Source organism: Phaenicophaeus curvirostris, chromosome 6, assembly GCF_032191515.1.
Source record: "Phaenicophaeus curvirostris isolate KB17595 chromosome 6, BPBGC_Pcur_1.0, whole genome shotgun sequence".
NCBI lineage: Eukaryota > Metazoa > Chordata > Aves > Cuculiformes > Cuculidae > Phaenicophaeus > Phaenicophaeus curvirostris.
The window spans coordinates 11,909,316-11,930,832 of NC_091397.1; the positions used below are offsets into that span (position 1 = coordinate 11,909,316).

At 39.6% G+C, this 21,517-nt stretch overlaps 1 protein-coding gene across 1 annotated transcript in view; it reads right to left on the reverse strand.

The window, feature by feature from the left end:
* Positions 1-21,517, reverse strand: part of ADARB2 (adenosine deaminase RNA specific B2 (inactive)) — a 334,574-nt gene that overhangs the window by 120,901 nt on the left and 192,156 nt on the right. The window contains exon 2 of the mRNA XM_069859323.1: positions 6,330-6,416. Within this exon, the coding sequence (XP_069715424.1) occupies positions 6,330-6,416 (87 nt within the window). The remainder of the gene's footprint in view (positions 1-6,329; positions 6,417-21,517) is intronic.

Genomic DNA, 21,517 nt, shown 5'->3' on the forward strand with positions numbered 1-21,517 from the left:
ATGCAGACTTTAACTTTCCTCTCTTTTCTCTGTCAGTGGCTTTGGCCAGCCATTTTCCGCTGCAACCATTTCTCCTGTTTCCATCCTACTCAGAATATGCCTCTTTGGTTGCAGGTTTCTTTTCTTTTTTTTTTTTTAATAAAGGTGAAATATTTTGACACAGACATACTTCTTATCAGGAAACAGGTTTGGTTCTATATTTCATACCTTGTCTCTCATCTTACCTAATCGGTTTTTACAGAGCCAATTATGGTACATAATGATATTGTAGTCAGGAACCATGAAAAGAAAGATAGCTCTTGCTTTACACTCTATTCAGGTTTGAAAAAAAAATTGTATTGATTATGCACCACTGAATAGGAAAACTCAAGGGTTTATTTGTATTTATAACTCATATTTTCTTTTTCCAGCTGTTTTTTTCTTTCACAGTCAGAGAACCACGTATGTATTTGTGAACAAGAATATGTGACCTTACCTTAATTACCCTCACTAACATAGTGATTAACTAAAAACATGACAACACAAAATAAACATCACTTATTTGTCTTAAATTCTGTCTATTAAACTGTCTACTCCAGGTTTTGGCCAACAGGGAGCTTGCACTGATGTAGTAAAAAAAATGCAGAGATGCAAGTGTAAAACTTCCAGAGATCAAGCACAAAGCATACATACACAATATTGGATATGCATGATTGTGACATGTCTGCATTTGTGGTATATCTTGGCCTACTTGCAATGAAGGAAATCCATGCAAGTATCCTTACAGTCAACCAGATTTCCAGAGGACCTGATCCTGAAACACCAGGAAATAGCTCAGTTCTTCACAGACCTTAGTTGAGAGCTGCAGCAGGCCAGAATTCATTGCATCATGTAAATCAGAAGCAGACTAAATTCTGTGAGTGCCCGAGAAAGTTTCTGAACCTGATGGACTCGTGTGATGCCTGGCAGCAGCTGGGCAATGTGAAATTGCATTATAGTCTCAGGTATCTTTGAAATAGGAGGTCTTTGAAATATGTCTTTCATGAGACCTCTGTGTAGCAGACATAAGATTACCTCTCTAATGGTGGCACATGTTCTTCTATTGTGAAAATCAGATAAAGCAGGCAAATAACACCAAGCTATGTAAGATAAATACTGTAAGCAGCTATAATAGAACAATCACAAGCAATTTCAGAGAAGAAGAGTGCTAAAAGGAAAGGGGTAAGTCAGAGGATGCACACAGAGAGAATGCAAAACTGTGTGGATAATTTTCAGTCCTGTTATTTCCCATAATGTCTTTGCGCTTGAGTTCCCAAAACACATCCTTTACATTTGGGAAAAAAAAAATGGTTCTCCTATGACGAAAGGCTGAAGAATAATAAAATAGTAAGGGAAGGAAGTTAAAAAAATGTGAAAGAAAAATGTCATCATTTTTTTGCAATAGTTTCTAATTTATTGTGCAATATTTCTAAAAAGCCCCACACTTCTGCACTGTAATATTTCCTAAGGTAACCTTATTCATTGATTATTGCAGATTCAAAAGCAAGAAGAGACATTGCAATCTTGTATTTGCTTCAGTATTTGAATGGAAGAGAGGAAAGCAGTTAGTGAAATATATTTATTTATGCACTATTCCTCAATCTTCTGCCTGCTCTTTCATGTTTTTCTCCTTTTGGTCATTATATACAGTAGAGTTAACCTAGAGAGCCTGCATCATCAAGAGCTTTTCAGAACTATAATGCATCACTAATAATGACACTGCCTATGTCTCTGGGTCATAAGGGCTCTGCAGAACTAGCCATCCGATACTCCACGCTACATTTGAAGAGATAATATTGTTCCTGTTGAAGGTTATCCTGCTGCCAAGCCAACTTCCAGTGAAGATGGGAACAGAGAGATGGTAGGTGGCATCTTTATTTGACTGGTATCTTCAATATTGAATTACAAGGGGCAGTAAATTATTGAAAAGCTATGATATTGAAAGAAAGAATTTGAAGTCTTTGTAAGATAGCAAAACTTCTGATTCAACTGACAGCTCTGATGCAGGAAGTTACTGTCTTTAGACATGCTTAATAAACGATAGATTACTCCCAATGCATTTTCAACGCTACAGGCAGGACTTAATTTTTACTTTACTGCATTTTAATATCTAACCCCTGTTTGATCTACTTATGTAGAGTATTTTTGCTATCCATCTAAATCACATCAACTGTAGAGGTTAGACAAATGACCTCCATAATTCCTGGCATACTTGGAACTGAAAAATTTTAAATCGGAGGCAATGGGTATGAAGCCAGGAGCCAGAGACATGGAATCTTTGGCCAAGACAGGCTACTACATCAAATACAATGCAGGGCAGTCTGCTCTTGCAAGGAAGGTAGCATTTTTATACATTCATTGAATCCACAACAGAGTATTGGGAACTCTTCTTCTGAGCTTTTTACGTTTGTACTCTTGACTTTAGAATAACAAACTTGTAGCTAACAACAAAATCACTCTGTCCTCTCTTACATGAAAACACACAGATATATATTTTTAGACTTTCAGGAAACAAATTTGCTTAAGGGAAACCTGCCACAATCTCTCCATTGATGCTGAACCCTTCTTGCCAGCTCACAGGATTCAAGCTGTTCAAAACAATATTGTTAGACTTTATTGGGGTGTAACAGCACACTGCAAAGGGAAGCATTACCATTTCAAAAAAGAACAGGACTTTGCTTAAAGTGAAGATGGAAAATCTGTGAAAGGTGATTGCCATTGTCTTTAGCTGTTGTAGAATGAACATACTCTACTTTGCCCACCTTACTATCTGAAATAGCTGTGAAATTAATACACACCTAGTACAGGTCTTTCCAGTTAGGGAAATCATTCAAATTACCTAATACCCTGACTTAGATGATACTTAGTCTCCGATGCTCTCTATCCAAATTAGCAAATAAGTGCATGCGGCAAAAAAATGTGGGCAGCCCATGGCAGAAACAGCACATGCTTTCCTGAATCAGGACCAGAATATAGCTTAGCTTTAGGCATGGGAGAAATCCAAATGACGGCAATAGGCTCAGTTTTCAGAACAAAACCAGAGGAGTTGGTTTTGTGTGGGATTCCTTGGGGGTCTCTAACTACTGGAAGGGGGTATTCACTGTCCTCTTAGAGGCAGAGTCCCTGTTGTACCTCACACTGTGCAATCAGAAACTCTGAGGAGGAATTTGGCCAATATGCTTATAACTGACGATGCATCAATACGCGGAATCTAGGGCTGGGATTCATTGAACTAGACTGCTGCAGTGGCAGAAATCCCTATGTTGGGGACCATCTCCATCAGCTTCCTCAGCAGGCACCAGGGAGAGGTGTATGACTGCAGAAGGGTGTTGCATCAAGTGTGTGCATGTGCCAGCACCGCATGAGATTCACAGAAATCAAATGCTCCTGATGGAGGTACCCCCTAGCTTTGCAAATAATGGTGTCTGGTGATAGTCTGCCTTGATGTGTAGTGTGGATGGAATGATTAAAGATCACGGACAGGCAAAGGTCTGTAATATCATGAAAAGTAGGCAGGCAGTGAGCAGGGAATTGCTATTCACTGCTTCATGCAATACAAGCACTAGAGACAGCAAGCTTGAAGCAATAAAATGGTGCACTTTTTGACAACATACTAAATCACTAAACTCCCTGTTCCTGGCTGTTGTTGAGATCAGAAGTATCACTGGGCTCCAAAGAGGACTAGACAGTTCTCTCAGTGTCTTAGAAATATTATGATTCAGGTGCAAACTCAAGCTGAGTATATTTCTTGTTGGGTGCTAGAAAGATATACCAAGGGGACGATCAGCATTTAAATGTTCTTTTTCTCAATACATCACTAACAGCAAATATTGGAGACAGCGTACAGAGATAAACTCCCTATAACTAAACCCGTGTGACATTTCTTACACTCTCAGCTAACTTTGACTTCTGGGAATGAATAGAGTGGTCCTTTTCTAACATGTTCAAGATAAGGTCTTCATTAAATACTGAAGTGTAGTTAAACCTAAATGCCATCCCAAAGGTGCCTAGTGCCTTAAATACATTTTTCTACTACTAGTTTATGGATCATAAACCACTATTTTAGTGTTTATATGCTAATGATCACATATGCTAATGACTGAAAATGCATATGTAGTTTACCTGGCATGGATTGCAACCATCCTCTGCTATCAGTGGTGAGGAACTGTTTTAATTTGCACCACTTGCCTTTGTTGCTTTTTATTTCTCTCTCTGTTATCCTTCTTTTGATTACAATCTATGTTTATTATCATTATTAATTATTATTTTATGTCAATTATTAAACTGTTTTGATCTTAACCCATGAGTTTACTCATTTTTATGCTTCCAAAAGTCTTCCCCCATTGCACTGAGGGGGTAGAGTGAGCAAGTGGCTGTGTGGTGCTTAGTTGCTGACTGGGGTTAAACCACTGTCTTTTTGTACAGAAGAACTAATGGAATGTGAAATCGGATTTGAATCCATTTTAGCTAGTGGGACTTTGCCTGTTGATACAGCACAATCCAGGAAGCAGCACTCTCACAGGAAGCTCTGTGAACAGAAAACTACAGGGATAAGCAAACCACTTCTCTGCCTTGCTATTATTCTCCTAGGCTGCTGTTAAATTGTTAAAACAGCAGAAGATTCTTCTGCTTCTTAGAAGCAAATAACTGAGGCTTCTTAAAGTGCCGAATTACTACAGAGGTACAGGTGTGCTATAGAAATTAGTGGAATTTATGCCACTATAACAGAAGCAAACACTGTAACGTGGCAACATGGCTGATTGTAAATGGATTAATTTATCTTTTTTTTCTTTTTTTTTTAAGGTTCTAATAGTAACACCTAAAATTGTGTTGTATATGCCAAGAAAAAAATTGCTATCTTTATCACTGGAGCATAAGTTTGACCCAGGAGAGGTCTAGGCAAGATGTCCCTGAAAAGAGTGAAATTTCCTATTTCTTTTTGAGAAAACACAGCTTACTCTGTCCATCTTAGCTATTTTAAAGCCAGTGCAGGCACAAAGCAGCAGCAATAAGAAAATGGTGTTACAGTGTTTGGCTTCTACAAACTTCCTACATTACCTAAAAATAACTAAGGAGCACATTTGGGAAACATTATGCAAGAGGTGCCTACAGAAGATCATCATGTGCATAATATGTTTCTGTGTGTACTTCTCATACCTCTTCCTGAAAATGCAGCCTCCCTGGGACCAATTTTGAAGGATGTTCAGGACTTTTTTTTTGCCTTTGCTAAGATATGTAAAAACCTGAGGGTCTCTGTGCAGCAGAATGTTGCAATGCTCACATAATACTCAGCAGCAGAAAACAGAAAGCTGTGCTCCTTCACTTCTTCAACAGCTATTCCCCTTGGTGCCACACCATGATCAAACCAAGGCAGATTAGCAACCACGGGGGGAAAAAACCTATTTCTCCCACCCACTGGCTCTAATAGGGCAACATGTCAGCATGTGTCTGGCTGGAAAAGAAACCCATCTGGTAGATGATACTAAAAGTCAAAGAGTTCAGGCAGCTTCTGTTCCTTTTTTTTTTTTTTTTAATGATTTAAGATGGGTTACAATAAGCAGGGCTGGATTAACACGTAATAATTGCTTCTAGGTGGCAAATGGGAGGGCTTACTGAGAGTTATTCAACACCAACTGCGCACTCCTAGGCTTCTTGGTGTTTTGAAGACTTCACAACTCCTCCAAACCCAGCATCTCTTTCCTCTGCATCTGCAGTGATGGGTTCAGGGAGTATCAGTGACTTTGTTCAGATGTAAGGGCCCAAAAGAATCCAGTGGCTAATTTTTGGATCACCCCTAGTTAATTTAAGCCTGGTCAATCATCTCTTCTCAGTTGGATTTCTTTTTCCTTCCTCTCCTCTCCTTTCCTCTCCTTTTCTCTCCCTTCCTCTCCTTTCCTCTCCTTGCCTTACTTTTCTCCAGGTCACATCACAGAAGTAGAACAGAAAACAGTTTAAGTTGATGGCTCCATCCTGCAACCTTTACTTTTGCACAAGTCCTCTTGTAATTGAGGAAATAAAGAAGGGGGAAGACACAGCAAAAAATTGTCCTGCTTTTTTTAGGGACTATGAGAAAAGCAAGTGAACAAAATAAGTTAACATAAACACAAAAGGAAAACTGGAAATTTCAGCTGAGATTAACCCCTCTTTTGCTGGAGACTGTTTGCACTCAGCATCAGGGAATTCTGCATTTCACATAAGAACTGGGCCAATAATTGCAAATCCATCTCCTTTCCACAATTGGTGGTAGAGTGTAGAGCTTTTATTTTTGAACTTTAGTATTCATCTGTCTATAGAGAAAAGAGATTGCTTACTTAAATTGTCTTCATCCTCCATAGTGGTTGTGCCAGGACTCAGGTACTTGAAGGGTGCTATAAAGGTTGACAGTATGCTTACTTTTTCTAGAAAAAAACAGAAGAAAAGAGACATTTAAAATAAGTATTTTATCAATGCATTCTGATCTAAGCCACATTTTTTCTCAGATGAAAACACCTCGGCATGGCTGGTTTCTTTTTGTTTTTCCTAACTCAACACCACCAACAAAATTCACTGAACAGCAATGTGTTTATTATGGCTGCCACATGCAAATACCAAATGCGAGTTTCTCCTGGTTTCTGCCCCTGCACAGTGCTTCTTGGCCATGCATCCAGGCAATGCTGCCTGAGCACTGCAGAGCTGGGAATGTGGGATGTAAGTCACAGAGAAAGTTTAAGTGGGGATGGCACAAGCCGTTCCAACTGTTTCCAATTCCAGAAGCTGTTCATTTGATTTTTGGAAAACCTTTATTGCAAACAATAGGAATGTTACTTGAAATCCTTCTTATTCACATGCGTATTAAGTGCAGTTCCAACTACCTGCAGTTGTGTTTATCCTGCACAGAGCAAATCACACAGACATTTGCTTCCAGTACCACAATCAGCCTCTGCATTAGACCTCAGGACAGATTCAGCAAAATGAGAACTGACTCTGATTTATACTCAAAATCTGATTCGGGATTTATCCATAGTGAAAAGTTGCTGTTAACACAAAGGCTAGAAACAGGGATACACTGAAGATATGTGTTGTATTTAGTTTGTTAACTAGCTTGTTTAGCTTGTTGCTTGGTTTGTTTAGGCTGAATTCTTCCTGACAAACTACAGGTACTTGGCTGGGAACCAAAATTAACAGACTGTCTGCTCTAGGTAGCAGAAGAAACAGAAACACACCTTACAAAGGTGATTCATAGCTCTGAAGGACTTAGTTCCTTTCCTAAAGTGCTTCTCTGCTTAGAAAGCCTCTGTTAGATGGAAATGCTCTGAATCTTGCACATTACGAGCAATGCTGAGCTTTCATCCTGTGGCAGAAGCATCCAAAACAAACCAAGAATGTTTTCTTTCAAATGTCACAGGAAAAAAACGATTCCCATGGAGGTTTTCTTTTTCAGTGAGACAAACATTTCTCTAAATTTCCTTAAACTGCCTGGCTGCTAATCGACCACTGGTCTGGAAGACCTAAAGAGCTCTTAAACTTTTTCAGCAGCACATCTGTTACCTTTTTGTCCTGGTTCTTCCTACATTCACAAATAATACTTGCTCTTGTTAAAGACTTCTATCAGAACCCATCCAAAATGACTGTTGATGTTTGCACTTAGCTAGGTGACACTATAACTCAACTCCATTATGAAAAAGCATAGTAAAAGCTGACTGCTCTTTATTAAATGCAATAAGCGAATAAAAGATTGCCAGAATAAACCCTTATTTCTGTCCAGGAACCTTTCAGCCCAGACTAATATATAATTAGAACACACAAATTAGCCTCCTTGGATTGCAATTTCATTAAGGGATTGTAGTGATGTTATAAATTGAAAGAATGAAGCTATTTATGAATGCTTTAGACAGAAGATTTTCCTAGGTGAATACTTTGACACTGTTTGCTAAAGCGTTGCTCACTGAGAAATATGGTATCTCTGTACGACACTATGTCAGTATGTGTCAGGCTGTTAGGTTGTGGTCAGGATAAAGGCTGTTACTCACTCCTCACTTTCTCAACTGTTTTATGTAAGTAAAGTGAAAAGAGCACAGGCTTTTGGGACCTAATCCAAAGGCTGTGTTTGGTAAGGGGAACACTTCAGATGACAGATGCAGGATCAGGGCAGTCCTTGGCTTCAGCACCAGCAATGGTGGTTGTCTCTGGATACTGAGATGCAGTGAGCTGAACTGTACTCTGACTGCTGGCAGCTGCCAGGCTTTTAGAACTAACCCTCAAGACATTGAATGTTATACACAAATTTAAAGCTTCTTTGCTGAGAAGATATTCTCGCTTACTCATAGAGAATTAATCAATTAACCAAACAATAAGGACATAAGCTTTCTTGCTGAGGTTGCCACCCATCAAAAAGCAAAGCCTTTTAGTTTTACACTATACTATCCTATACTATTACTAGGTAAAGGAATAGTCTGCGATTTCTCTTTCAACCCCAACTGATTTTTTGTAATCAATAGGCAAAATTCACAACATAGATTTTAGATATATCAAATTATTTTCCCTTTTGCCATAAGAAACCCTTTTGTCATCTTAAGCTTGTGTTGTTATTTTTTTCCAACGTGTCCCCAAAGACCTTGCTGGTGCCTTTGCTTTGTGTGGCAGAGAAACAGGATGGCCTGTAAAATTTACTGTACTCTTAGAGCAGCAATGGATGGGTTTGTGTCAATCAAACTCAGACAGGGCCTAATAACAGGATATCCTTCCATCAATATAGACAATAAAGATTATAATTTCACACTTCAGTCCATTGGTTAAGGAATGGAAGATTTAGTCTGTGTCTGAAAGGAGGAGGAGGGGAGGGATTTTGAGTGAGCAATGTAAGAAGAGAAGAGCTGTAGTATGCACATAGCACAGATGAATTATTGAGCCTATGAAGGAAAGGAAGAGAGATGACAGGATAATTAAATAAACACATTTACAGCAAAATAATCTGGCTAGATATAAAATTATTGGTATGATTGTGCACACCCATCTTTTGCATGTTATTGCTGACTACCACATGTATCCCATAGGACACCACTTCAGCTTTATTGTTAATGGTGACACTCAGTGTCAATTTTGTTTACCATTTCATAACAAGATGAGCAGAGTTATGTAAACAAATTTTACAGCACCTATAAGTTTTAATGTCCATCACAATTAATCTTATTTTCAGCAGTTTGATAAAATCTCATGAATAAGAATAAAGGAAATGGCTTGGTATGAAAAAACCATACAGTTCCACAAAGAAAAAAGAAATACCTTTAAAGCCCCCCTTTTTCTCTCACTCTTCTCTCAATCTATGATTTATCTTTCTTTAAAGAAGCAATGAAACATCAAAGTTAGAGTGGCTATCTTTTATTTGATAATTGTAAATGTTCTCTGTAATTGTCTAAGGAAATTATTTTTCAAGGCTATGAGAGAGGGTCTAAGAGCAGAAAATAAGGCTTTGCCCAAGTTTTTTCTCCAGAAAGGTAGAGCACATAACCCTACATTTATAAGAACCAATACAAGGAGCTCTTAGTGCTTGCATTACAATTGTTCCACAAGGCTCTGATGATATGAAGGAGCAATTTCATGAGGGCCTCCGTGGACACAAAGGAAGCTGTATTTGCAAAGGAAATTGAAAGACAAAGAGCAGGTATAGTAGGTATTATTTCTAGCCACACTGGAACACTAACTCAGGACAATAGCATCATCTTTTGTAGCATATGCATTTCAAAAGCATCCATCCAACTGATGTCAAGTGGAGCTCTGCTGCAGTACCCTAAGCACAAAAATCACCATTTCTCCTGATTAGAAGTCCATTATAGGAAGAAACCTCACTGTCCTCTGTTTTGGAAAGGAAAAGGATTTGAATTCCTACTCAAGTATATATATTTTCCAACAACAGCAAATAAATAATTACAAAATAATCATGAACACTGTTTTGACAGTAGTCACAAAAATAATTTAGAGAAATTAATGAGCCACCAGCCAAGTTATATTTTGCATGAAAACCAGAAAATTATTTAGTAAGTCTGGCATATAAGGCAGACAAGTTTCCACTAAAATCTGCACTTTTTGTGAAGTTGCTCTTGCCCTGTGGATGCAGTCAAAAGGTCACAGGTCCCATAAATACGCTTCTATTATGAAGACAAGAATACACATATACAGGTCTAAATGGCATTCATGCCCTTCATACCTATCAGTATTTAAAGGGCACCAGACAATATGGATTCATCATTAAATGTACTGAAGTTCTTTCACTTTCAATCACCTGAATAAAAGCAATAGGAAAGGCAGAAGCTCAGCACTTAAAAATCAGACCTTAAACACATTGGACAGATTGTTTAGGTTTAAGAAGAGTAGAGTGAGTGGGGTCATAACAATAGTCTTCAAATACGTAAAAAGCTGCTGCACAGAAGAAAGAAGCAAACTGTATTCCATGTGCATTAACACAACTAGAAGTAATGGACTTAAATTACACCAAGGAAAATTCACTTTAGACATTATAAAAACCTTCCTAACAGTAAGGATAGTGCAGCACTGAAACAGATTGTCCAGAGAGGAGGCTGAGGAGCCATTGGTGCTGAAGGGCAATTGATATCTGTAGGTTTTTGTGCTTGTCCTTGGTCCCATCCCTTATAGTCTCTCCTATCCTTGTGGACACCAATAGGAAAACTCATGCTGTTTTTGAGATCACGCAGCAGGTTCTAGCTTAAACTTGAAAAAGTGAGTAGTATTTGCTAATATTAGCTAATATCTGAGCAGAAGCTTGTGACATGCTCCTTTGCTTGGCAGCTAATGAGCACTATTAATAATTTTTTTTTTTTAAATGAAACTTTGAAAACAAGGATTAGACAGATGGCTACCAGTGGTTTGCCAGATCAGCGTCAGCAATACTTTACTGAATTAGTTTCAACTTCATATTCTAATTGATTACCATAAACTCCTTTACTTGTCAGAGGTTTCTTTAATAGTATTATTTTAAAAACACAATGTAGACATTATAAACCAGTCCTAAGTAATTAATTTGGTTAGCATGCAGGATGAAATTATGCAGGAAGGCCAAATCTGATGCAATAATGTAAACTCATCTACAAAACCTTTTGAAAAAAACCCCTTATTTTTATTTTTCTAAAGCAGTATTTGCAGTTAATCAAATAGTTACATTTTTACAGCTGTGTTAGCCTTGACATAATTTGAAAGGGGGGCATATAGGGAGGGAAGAGAGCCTGCGCATCAGGAGATGATTCTCTATCTTTCTCCTCATATCTTAGTGCAGACTTGGGCTGACAGTGACTGACAGGATGGGGAGATTCTTAACACAAAAGGAAAATGTGGCAAACTTGTGGTGAAAACAGCAATGTCTTTAAACCGCAGCACTTACTGAGAAGGACTCATCGCCTTCTGAATTATAGCTTGTACAGCCACCATGCTGCATCACTGTGTTTAAGCAGCCAGTTTCCAGATACAGATTTACTTGCTTGGTGTCAGGACTAAACTTTACAGCTGAATTTGAGAACCAGCCCTTGAGTCATGAGTTACTAAGCGTGCAGGGCTGCAGCTGCATGGCTCAAGTGTTTTTTGCTTCACAGGAATCTCTTTTACACCCACTCTGCCAAAGTTGTGCTGGGCTGCCTGTGGATGACCACCGTGGTACCATTGCAGCTGGGAGGACTGCCTCTGTCCATCCCCTCTAACTGTGGTGTTTAAGCACGGCTACACAAACCTTCAGAGGGCTTATGTTTCTATAAAGACACAGTAGCAGCTTTGACGCGGCTATGTGCCTGGTGCAGGAGTTCCAATTAGGTGCCTTGCATTGCACAGGATAAATTCAAGCCTGCATTTGCAAGGCACTTTTAACACATGCCCATTCTTCCTTTGTTTGCATTTAGTTCTTTTACTCCTACACTGGGAGCCCTGCAGGTGAAGTCTTCCAGGCATCATGAGCCCTTGAGAGCCACCGGTCAATGCACTCAGAGCAGCACATCTAACCAAGCAGTCCAAAGGGGAAAAAAAATCCCTGTGTACTGCAGGATATGAAAGGATTAAAATATGTGAGACTCTTTCTGTCTATCTGCATGTTACTTGGCAACCCTGGCAGTGTGGCCTCTGAGATGGATAGTTACTAAAGATCCACTTTTTATAACTGGTTTTCTGTCCAAGGCATTTGTGGTGATATTCCGCCCTGGGCCAGGTAGGAGCAGTAAGGAAAGCTTTTCTTGGAGGTAGCAGGGGAATATGCTGAGAGAAAAGCCTTCTGGTTGAATAAGATTTTTGCCTGAAACATTTTTCTTAAAAGCAGGAAGATAAGGACATATTCAGATTAAGAAGTTTAGATTTTTAACAGAAAAAAAATGTATTCAGCATTACTGTTCTCTGCTTCAGCAGGGACCTGAAATGAAGATGTAAAATACTGGAACACATTGTCCATTGTTTTGGTCTGATAACCAAAAGGAAGACAAAACCAGGGAACATTTGGATAGTCAGTGTTTCAGGTGAAGGCTTTCAGCTGCATGAGGCAGGTTGTGCTTTGAGTTAAAAGTCAAAGGTAGAAACCCAGAGCCATGAAGTCTTCCTCTGAAGCTGGGCAGTGATGCAGCACTCACACACAAAAGCACCTGCCCCTGTGCCTTGCCTGGAAGTTCATCATGGCCTGCCAAGTGCAGAGGTCTGCTGTAACTAGATCTACTTGTTGCCTTTATCACATACTTATCTTCTTGGGGCAGAGAATATCTTTCTGCTCTATTGTTGTTCATTATTTCCAAAACAAGGTCACTGTCCAAGATGAGAGCTCTGAAATGGCATTACATTAAATAGCAATAATGGTTTATGGTATTATGATACTGCAGAGAACACTGAATGCAAAACACCAGTTAGTTCAAGGGCCTGGGAACTGGACTAGTTCTTTTATCACTTTTGTATTCTGTTCTGGACATGCTCTGGCCACACTGCAGCCCACCAGGGCCTCCACACGTGGCCATGCTCATTTATACTGAGGTCAAAGTAACTTCTAGTTCATCACTTAGGAAGCAGAAAGGGCCAGCAATAAAGCCATACATGTGATCTGTACAGATCCATGCAATATGGCTTGTCATAAAGGATGTATCCTCTGGGATATGTTTACTTGATCACATTACGGGCCTCAGCCCATGGCTATGCTGCACCTGCAACATTTTCCACAGTGGCATGTCCTGCAGTTCTCTTCTCCTTTTCCAGAATGTGGATAGTGGGTTTTAGCTGCAGTTTTACCATATGAACGTAAATAGTTGTTTGAGTAGACAAATCCCAGGGGCTGTACTTCAGCACTCTGTAACAGCCCACTCCAAGCTCCTTTACCATGAAAGAACATTTACAGAATGAAACACGTTGTGCTGTGAAATATTAGTTTCTTATTACATCTAGTAAAGAGCAAAGTAAGTAAAAACACAAGGTGGTTGATAGATTTTCTGGAAGAAAGGCAATGTGCGTGTGTGTTTTTCTCTATTATATTCCACAGAAATCAATCTGAAATCTAGTTCAGCCTAGTAAAATTAGATCTAAAACTATTTAATTTTGTTGCAAGAATGTTTTTCTCTCCTGATGCATCGCTTGAGGACACACACAGATAAAAACTCTTAAGTTATTATCAGTTTATATGCATCTCTGTCTGCCTGTGGAGTGTAGTATATTATGTATTTTCTAAGTGATCTGGCTGTAGCTTGGAAATGACACTTTAAAAATCATGTCTTTGCAAGCTTCTTATGCTATTTTAACATTCATTTTTTATTTTCTTTTTTATTTTGCATTCTATAAACTGTGAAAGGCTTTTTTTTTTTTAATTCCCCCCTCCTTTTTTTGGGATGTCATCACTTTAGAAACAGAAGCAGCACAACAGAGAATAACTGCATAAAAATCACCAGTCCTCAGCTTTGTGTGCTGAAGTCTTGCAATAGAGACCATAAAAATGCCCAGTGGATTTATTAAACATACCATAAATCTGTGTGAAAGTGACATCACTAATTTAAACATGTTAACTATTAAATTATGCCAGTGGGATACATATGAGTGGTCTATGCCAAAGTAAGCATACCAAAGTTAGCAAAGGCACTGAAAAGGATGCCAGGAAACAGTGGAGCGGAGGTCTGGGGAAGAAAAGCAGCTGCCTATGCAGGCAGTACTGCAGAGGGCATCTCAGGACTGTGCTTACAGAAGGACATGGTGAATGTAGCACCCACTAGTCTGGAGCAGAAGGCTTATGTGGGGTCTGGAGCAGAAGTCTTACGAGAAATGGCTAAGAGAACTGGGGCTATTTAGTCTGGAAAAGAGGAGGCTGAGAGGGAGACCTTATCACCCTCTACAACTACCTGAGAGAAGTTTGTAGCAAGGTGGGCATTTGTCTCTTCTCACAAGTAAAAAGTGATAGGACAAGAAGAAATGGCCTCAAGTTTTGCCAGGGATGGTTTACAAAGGATTTTAGGAAAAAATTTTTTACTGAAAGAGTGGCAAAGCATTGGAACAGGCTGCTCATGAAATAGGGGACTCACCATCCCTGGAGGTGTTAAAAAAACTTGTAGACATAGCACTCCAGGACATGGTTTGGTAGTCATGGCATTGTTGGGCTGATGGTTGGACTTGATGATCTTAGGGGTCTTTTCCAGCCTTAATGATTCTATGATTCTATGATGCAAAGCTCTGCACTGCACTGACTTTGAAAGGTTTTGCCACTTTCTGAAACCAGCAGTTCATTTGGCTACAAAAAGTCTGAGATGGGGACGAGCTTTTAAAGCCAAACTTCAGTTCTCTAAAGTCTAACTCTCCAAGTTCATCCAACCTATACTGTAAGAAGGGCTTAACAACCCTAGGAGGAACTTATTTCATTTCATTTCCTGAGAGGAGGCATTGGTATGGACACGTATTACTGAGATAAGTAAAATAAATCCCTCTGAGAAAGTATCTATTAATTTTATTTGGGACCTGGACTATTGATTTATACTAAAAGACTAACTTATAGACGTCCAAAGTTAGGGGACATGGTTTCTACCCTGCCGTGTCAGGAAGTCTTGACCTGTGTTCTAGTCAGTGTTATCAGTACCTGTGGCTGGATCACATGGTGCAGAGGGAGATGTCCTTCTTCCCTGAGCAATGTAGCCCCAGCAAGAAGGTCTCTTGTTGACAGTTTTCCTTGAATCTGTTTCAGTCCTTGATCTTCACATAAGTTTGGGTAACAAACTAGGTTATCTGTTACTGAAGGAGGGATCAGGACTTCTTTATGCTCACAGAACTCATACTAAGGCCATTCAAAGAATTGCAGGCATTAGGAGTTATTAAATGGGGAAACTATAAGAAGATATTTTTGTAGGTGCAGTGTAAATTAACAGTGAAGTATTTTTTTCATACTTTATTAGATGGTAATTTCACCATATAATGTGTGAGTCACCTACTATGGGCATAATGATGTGCTTTGCCTCAAAACAAACCGTTCTTTTTGTTCTTCCAAGTTTACAATCTCCAACTCGCAGCAATGCCTACAAATACACATACAGATATAGCTGTTCATCTCACCTCCATGACTGATGAAGGGACCAACAAGAAAGCACCCCAGCTGAGGGCAGATGCTGCCTGTCAGCACTCCTCTTTGTGCTGCAACTCCTTCCTTCCCAAACTGAATACCTGCATAAACATTAGGAAATGAATGGCCTTCATCACAAAGGTCTAGTCAGCAATTAGTGATGAAAGGATTTTTTTTTCAATCTGCTCTTTGTTCATCTCCTGTAAGCCAGCCAAGTATGACCTCTGTCTCTTGTACTCCCATAATAATGCATATTTAACCTGAATCTTGCCCTGATTTATCCTTTATAACACGAGGCAGTCTTGTGTTAACCAGTCTGTCTGCGGGCAGAAAGTTAAAGGTGTTACCATTATAATTTAGGGATGCTTTTACTGATGTATGTATCCTTATTCAGAGCAAATAATTAACTCCATGGCTGAGATTTACAGGGCTTTCTCAGAGAAGATGCTACTGACAAAAGTTAAGTCTTCTAATTGAACCACTTATTTAGTTGTTTAGGCACTTAAATTCCTATTTGACCCTGTGGAGTTAGGGTCTGCCCTAGGGCTGTCCCAGGGGTTGCTGGTATTACAATGCCATTTAACACAAAGCAACTGCTCCAATTTCACCTGTTAAGGCATGAGCCTTTAATATTTACTAAGCTTTCCATCACAGCTTGCGCAGTCTGGAACATTCAGGTTCATCACTGCTACTTTGTTAGTATCTTCTTTATACCTTTTCAGTCTTTGTTCACTCACAGCTCAAATGGCTTTGAATCTATCCCTCAGTTAAGAGCGGTGACAAAGGAAAAGCTGGATAAAGCTTTATAAAGAAGGCTAAGTTTTCAGAGTGATGCAAAGGAAACTTGACACCTGACTCCCATCAACAATAATAATGGGGGCTATGCATCTAACTCTTTCTGCATTGTGCTGACATTGTACCCTTGAATGTTAGTACAGTCCAATAATTCTCCAAAGATGAGGCAGCTTATTTTCTCTGCCATTGCTGCTTTGCTGGCATTTTTATGGCATTCCCAGAAGTACTACCTGTCAGTGTTAGTACTTCCAAGGATGGCATTGCTTTGGGGTGATTGAAGATTGATGTAATTAAAGAGAAGGCAGTCTACTGCTTCCCTGTGGGTATTTTATATCAAGCATTTCACTGCACAGCTACGATTGATGACTTAAATGATGACAAAGTTGGGCTGCTCAGTATGTGCAACAGTGATTTGAACTGGGAGTCCAGGGATAAGAGTCCTATTTTTTAGGCTAAGAGAATTCTAAGAAAACTGCAGAAAAGGAGCTTTCTAAGGAAACTGCAACTTCTCATGAACAATTTAATATCATCACTGAAAACTTCCAGAGACTAGTCACAGAAAGGTATTGGTCCCAGTCACAGCTGAGGGCAAGAAATGCTATTATTTGGGAATTATATGAAAATAGCAGAAAAAAATAATATTATTTCACTGAAAAAACCCACTGGGTGCAGTTGTTGTCTTAAGTGGGATTATCCAATTAAATCTACACATGCTTTTGTACATATCCACATCTGGAATAGTCACTGTAGGCTTTCTTCATAGTCAGCGAAGACTTAGTCAATATAGACTATGACATTAGAGTACCTTAATTTAATCCTAAATTATGTGTTAGTCCTGTTCCGTAACTTGAACATGTTCAAAGCCATGTGAAGTATCAGGCATATTATTATCTCATTTTTTACCCCTTAATAAACTGATGGAAGTGGTAAAATCTGCTTTTTAATACTACAGACAGAGTTTGATAAGGATGGTCTGGAAACATAAAACAGCTCTTTGTGCAGAAAGAAGAGGAATCTTATTCTTCTCTTCCCTGCTATGATGTCCATAAACTCCAATTGCATTTATAACTTTGCATTAAATTAAATATGTTATTTTACACAAAGCACTTAAAAAGTCTACTAAATAGCCAATAACAGTTTTTTTTATTCCCTTGTTAGCAGCTGCCATGGTGGCAGAACTCGGCAAGAACGAAAGTGATTTAGTGCATTGATTTGCAGTTGGCACGGCCCTCTGTTCTCAAACAGAACTGATTAGCTTAGCAGGAAAGTGCCATTTACTTTTTATCGCATTTCTTTTCTGTTCATCTCCCTTTGGTGGCTGCCAAGAGGAACAGCAGAACTGTAACCTCCTGAGCAGGTTGCTTACTTTCTTCAGTTCCAAATTCTGCAATTCTGAGGACCAATTTGTCTGGGTAGTGCTGCGGCATCAATAAACATGCCAGGGTTACTGCTTTGATATTCTGGAAACAGGTCCCAATGAGCTTCTTCAGGCTATTTCTACACAAAATTAACCCTGACAAGACAACCCAAGGTTTTTAGTTTGGGGTTTTTTTTCACCATTTACCAGAAAATCAAATAGGACACTAAGGTATAATGTCTAGCTGGGAAGGTTTCTCCTGAGTTTGTCATTTTTGCTTCATAAACTGACCCTAGGGCTTGCCTTCTAGTATATAACATTTGGAGGACTGTATATACACTTCTGCACCTCTGATCTTCTGTGTATTGAAGCTGCTGGGGAAACTCTTGATTCAACAGTTAAAAGTAGAGATTTCTACAGCAGAGAATGACTAGCAGCTGCAGTAAAAACAGTGGGAGTCATTGAATTAGCAATTATTTTCCCTTGAAGACCAGTTCATGACAGAAGTTCAGTTTGCTTTGGATAAGACTCCATAATTTCACGGGTCAGATCCTCTGCTGGAGTGAGTCTGTGTGACTTTATTGAAGTCCACGAACATAGAGAGAGTCATAGCAGCTGAGGTCAGTGGAATAACACTGTTTCAAACCAGTTAGGGATCTGATCCCATAAACTTATCATGATTATTCAGTCTTGTTAGTCCTTCACAGTTCTCATGCAAACTGGCACACAAAGTCAAAGCTTCTCGGGGGTGTTAGATATTTCCAAGTCTGTTTTTACTAAGAAATAAGAAGGAAAAAAAAGGAATGGGTGGGAGGCTGAAAACCATTGTTCAGAGTTATTTCTGGAAACAAAAATGGAAAGATAAAGAGAGAGAATTTCCTTCCTACTTTCTAGCTGAAATGGACTCTTAATGATATTAATCCTTTTGGACTCTTTACAGTTAGCAAAGATGAAGAGGCTAATCTTTGCCTCTTCTACACTGGAGGCTCCATTAGTTCTACTAAATAGCTGGTGCAGCACCAGAGAAAGAAGTACATATGCATTTACCTCCCTTCTCCTTTGATCTCAGCAAGAGATTATAAAACAGCTCCTGTGCTCTGTTCTTTCATTTTCAAATGCAAAACCAATCTGAAACTTTATTCCCTCTGGCACAGGGAATCCTGGTGAAGAGATGGCCCCTTTACTAGAAAATGTATAGCTCACACTCTTCAAATGTATCTAACTCCATTAGTCATGTGAATTCAGTATCTTTTATTCCCTCTTACAAACCACCTTCTCCCTTTCCACAACAAAGAAAATCCTTTTTACTGGTAAAGCAGGAGTTATTTGAACTGCACTTATTCAAAAGACCACAGTATCTGCTATAGTTAATGAGCTCGTAACAAACTAGGGATGAGCTGATAGGGGAACATGACTACAGCCTTCTCCCAAACCACCAGAAAATAAAAGCTACCTCTTTATAGGAATTAACTGCTGCAGCAGTGGGTTTACTCACTGTCAACAAAACCTTACTCTTTTGGTGCTATATGCCATTTGTTCTTTCACTGGTGGAAAGCTCTAATGACCATGAGTTAGATTTTAGAATGAGATGAATTATCCATTAAACTCTGTTGATTATAAAGGGAAATTTGTGTGACTGGCTCAGATATAGAGGTAAACATTTGGTCAGGTGGAACCAATGTCATACGTTTGCTTGTCCGCAGACTTCTTCACACTTGCTTCCATGAAATGTCCTCCTTGGCTTACATCTAGATTTTCTGTCTGTAGAAACTCAGGCACAAGGTGGCAGAAGAAGGGAAAATAATGACACTAGAGTCTAGGCACAACATAGTGTCAGAAAGTGTCTAAGGCTTATACCTGTATTTGGATGGTATTGAAATATAGATAGAGGCGCAAGGTTGCAGCCTCCAAAATGGAACCTGTAACCTTGCATCAGAGCCCAAAAGACATACTTAGGTTTGAAGAACATCAGATACCTCCAAAAGAGGCACACAGGTGACAGTCGTCTTAGTGAAGTTTTGTTCAAAGTAGGCACAAATAAACACTGAAGATTAGAGTGTGTCCAAAAGACTATCTCTCTTCACGGCTTGGGGAGCTTGCTTAGGGTCAGTGGGAGGGTCCCCTTCTGTTTGGGTCTTCTTCCTGAGGACTGATGGCCAGGCTCTGTCTTTCAAATTGGAAGGAAACAGGACCAGGGATCAAGCCTTTTAAGTGATGGGGTAGCTGGGGCACGGCAGTGAAAGAAGACCCTTTTACGCAGTGTGACACAGTTACTGCATTTGTGCAGAGCAGGGCTGTGGTAGGGCTGGAGACAGCCCGGCACTCCTGGGGCTGGGAGTGACAGCCCCAAGAGAGGCTGAAAGAGGATCCTGGGCTGTGAGCAGGATGGGAGGAACATCAGAGGGCTGGGCAGGCATGAAGACATCCGTGAATACCCTCAGGAACCTGACAATCAGCAGACTTTTAATACAGTCTGTCTACTTGCATACACAGTTCCTATTCTATGTATATTTTAACCTTTAAATTAGACCAGTGAGTTTTCAATGCAGGAAAATGAATAATGAACATTTAACAGTAACCCTGCTCTTCCCCACTGCCAATTACGGCAGGCAGTAATCACACACTTAATGACCATTCTTGCTGAGTCCTCACTTGACTTCCAAGCCTACTGCTTAAAATACACCAGGTTCTGATAAGCAGCAAATACATTGTGAACTGCCACCATGTGGCTTTTCTCCTGACCACCATGCAGAAGACTCTGCAGTACAGAAATTTGCCTACCTTCTGTCAGTGGTCAGTCCCCATCCCAAGCACAGTCCCTTCACTAAGAGATGACAGCAAATGGACACTGAAGGAGCCAGTGCATGTCTCTGGGCAGCAAGTGCCAGGACAGGGAAGAATTGACACTGCCACAGGGCTCCTTTCATGATGGGGCCAGCCTGCAGCTCAACATCCTGCAGAGTGGATGATCTCTTTGTGTTGCTGCTACATTTACCCTATTGAAATGCTAGGTCAGTATAGCATAACCATACTTACAACCTCAGTCCTTCAGTATCAGAATCAGGCTATGCTCTGATTTGTTTACTTTTGTAGTATTCTAGTTCAGATTATGAATCCAGCACAGTGCAATGTATTAGGAGTTATGGGGGTCACATCTGTAGTGCCATGGAGAAAGAACAAGAAATTGCAACTGTATTTATTAACTTTTCCAAGGCATTTGATTGACTAGAAGCATTCAGAATGTGCAGAAGCACTTGTGCTATAAGAATGGAAGCACTGTGGCCTTGGCTGAGTTTTGGTAGATGAATTTGCTTCATATTTGTTAACGAAAATGAGCAAGAGAGAGAAAGAAGAAGGAAGAAAAGATAGCAATCTGTCTCCAGAAGTAGCCACACAGTAAATCTCCAGTGAACAGAGTTTAATGGGAGAAAGTCCATTTCCACTATTCTGCTTCCAGACTTTATTGATAGTTTTCAGGATAAAAGCAATTGTCTAATGCTGACGATTTAAATGCAAACAATCCTATCGTTTGTTTCCTCTGCACTGAGTGACAAAACTTTGGAGTTATAATGTGACCTCTGCCACTTCCACAAATGACTCACTAGCAAAAAATGAACTTTTTCAATTCAAAAAGAAATGGAGAAAAACAAAGCCATATCTTCCCTCAAAGGGAAAACAAGAACATAAAGTCATACTTCATATAGCCCTGATACTGTAAGGTGGTTCAGTCTGTAGATTGAGGTCTGTGCTGAGGTCTGTCTGAGGTATGTGTAGAGAGAGATCTGTCTAGCTCGTGTCTACTGCTGAGAGAG